Genomic DNA, 1594 nt, shown 5'->3' on the forward strand with positions numbered 1-1594 from the left:
GACTTTTAAAACATTTCATATTTGGAGAGTGGAGAGATAGCTTAGCAGTTGAGAGCACTGGCTGTTCTTGTGGATGAACTGGGTTCAGTTCCCAGCACCCACATGGTGGCTGACAACTGTCTGTAACTCCATTTCAAGGGGATCCGACATCTTTTTCTGGCCTCCATGAGTACTGTGTATACATGGTGCACTTACATACATTCAGGTAAAACACCGATACACAAAACAAATAAGTTTATAATAAAAAATAAAGTATTTCATATTTGCTTCTTCAGTGTTTGAAACAGGATTCAACAACATTTGTCCATTGAAATTGACCAACAGGACCCTTAAACCTTCATTTTTAAAAACAATTTTTTGATTGAAAATATATGTACATATAGAAAAATAAGTTACTGTGTATATACTATTTGATGAATTATCACAAATTGAATGCATACATTATAGTTACTTACCTTAAATTCTTTTGATTGGACTTAAATTCTTAGCCTTGCTCAGCAAGTCCTTTAACCTGCTGAGCCATCTCATTGACCTGAAGGAACATAAGTTACAAAAGTTATTAAAGAATTTTCTAGATAATCAATAATGCACAATAATATCTTAGCTATATCTAGTTGCTTTAACACAAATTGAGTTATTACTAAGATACAATCTCCTGGATTATTAGAAATAGTGAGTCATTTCATATTCATTGGACTAAACTTCTGCTGATAGGGAAGACCATGACAGGAAATAAGAGACCTTTTGGCATCTAAAATTATGATTCATAGTCTGACAAAACTCAGTATGAGTTTCTTGCTACTATTCAAATCTCTATTATTAATGTTAAAATCCAAATAAAATGATCTCTTCTTTTGTTTTAATACAAGGAAAAGTCACGAACCTCTTTGGGAAGGGCACAATTGACCCTTCCTCTGTCATGGTCCTGGTGAGTGCCATATATTTCAAAGGACAATGGCAAAACAAATTTCAGGAGAGGAAGACAGTGAAAGCTCCCTTCCACATGAGCGTGGTAAGTACTGTGTTTTTCAGGTTGATGACAGATTTTGGGGAATAGAATAACCATTTAAGGACAAGTAGAAAGAGTCCATGAAGTATTGCTCTAGGTGGCAGAAGGTTTGTAGTCTTCACTTGTGAAGTGACTACTGATATCTTTTCTCTCTGGGAATGTGACTGGAAACTCTGGTCCCCGAGAGTCCTTGACAGAGGGGAAACCTCTTCTTTTTTCAGTGCTCTGCTGTGCATCCTCTCTGTTTACACTGTGATTACTTTCTCTAACATCTGGTAAACTGTTTTTGTTTTCTAGAGAGTTTGCACTTTGATTGAAAAATAATGATCCTGTTATGTAATTTTACCACATAAGTCATTTTAGCTAGATGCTCTGACTTTTTTTTTTTTTTTTGTCTTTTTGAGACTGGGTCTCCCTGTAGCCCTAGCTGGTCTGGAGCTCACTATGTAACCTGGTCTTGAATTTACAGAGATCTGTCTGTCTCTGCCGCCTGAGTACTGGGATTAAAGGTGTGTGCCACAATACTGGCTTCTGGTTTTGTTTTTGATAGATTCATATATATATATATAAATTATTTTGTATATT

General features: G+C 35.6%; 1 protein-coding gene across 2 annotated transcripts in view; it reads left to right on the forward strand.

The window, feature by feature from the left end:
* Positions 1-1594, forward strand: part of Serpinb11 (serpin family B member 11) — a 12360-nt gene that overhangs the window by 8118 nt on the left and 2648 nt on the right. The window contains exon 5 of one of the 2 annotated variants that reach the window (XM_008840665.1): positions 870-1012. The exons of the other annotated variant lie outside the window; for it this stretch is intronic. Coding sequence (XP_008838887.1) covers positions 870-1012 — 143 coding nt within the window. The remainder of the gene's footprint in view (positions 1-869; positions 1013-1594) is intronic. 2 annotated transcript variants of the gene reach the window in all.

This window comes from Nannospalax galili, unplaced genomic scaffold (assembly GCF_000622305.1).
Source record: "Nannospalax galili isolate Female #2095 unplaced genomic scaffold, S.galili_v1.0 scaffold298, whole genome shotgun sequence".
Classification (NCBI taxonomy): Eukaryota; Metazoa; Chordata; class Mammalia; order Rodentia; family Spalacidae; genus Nannospalax; species Nannospalax galili.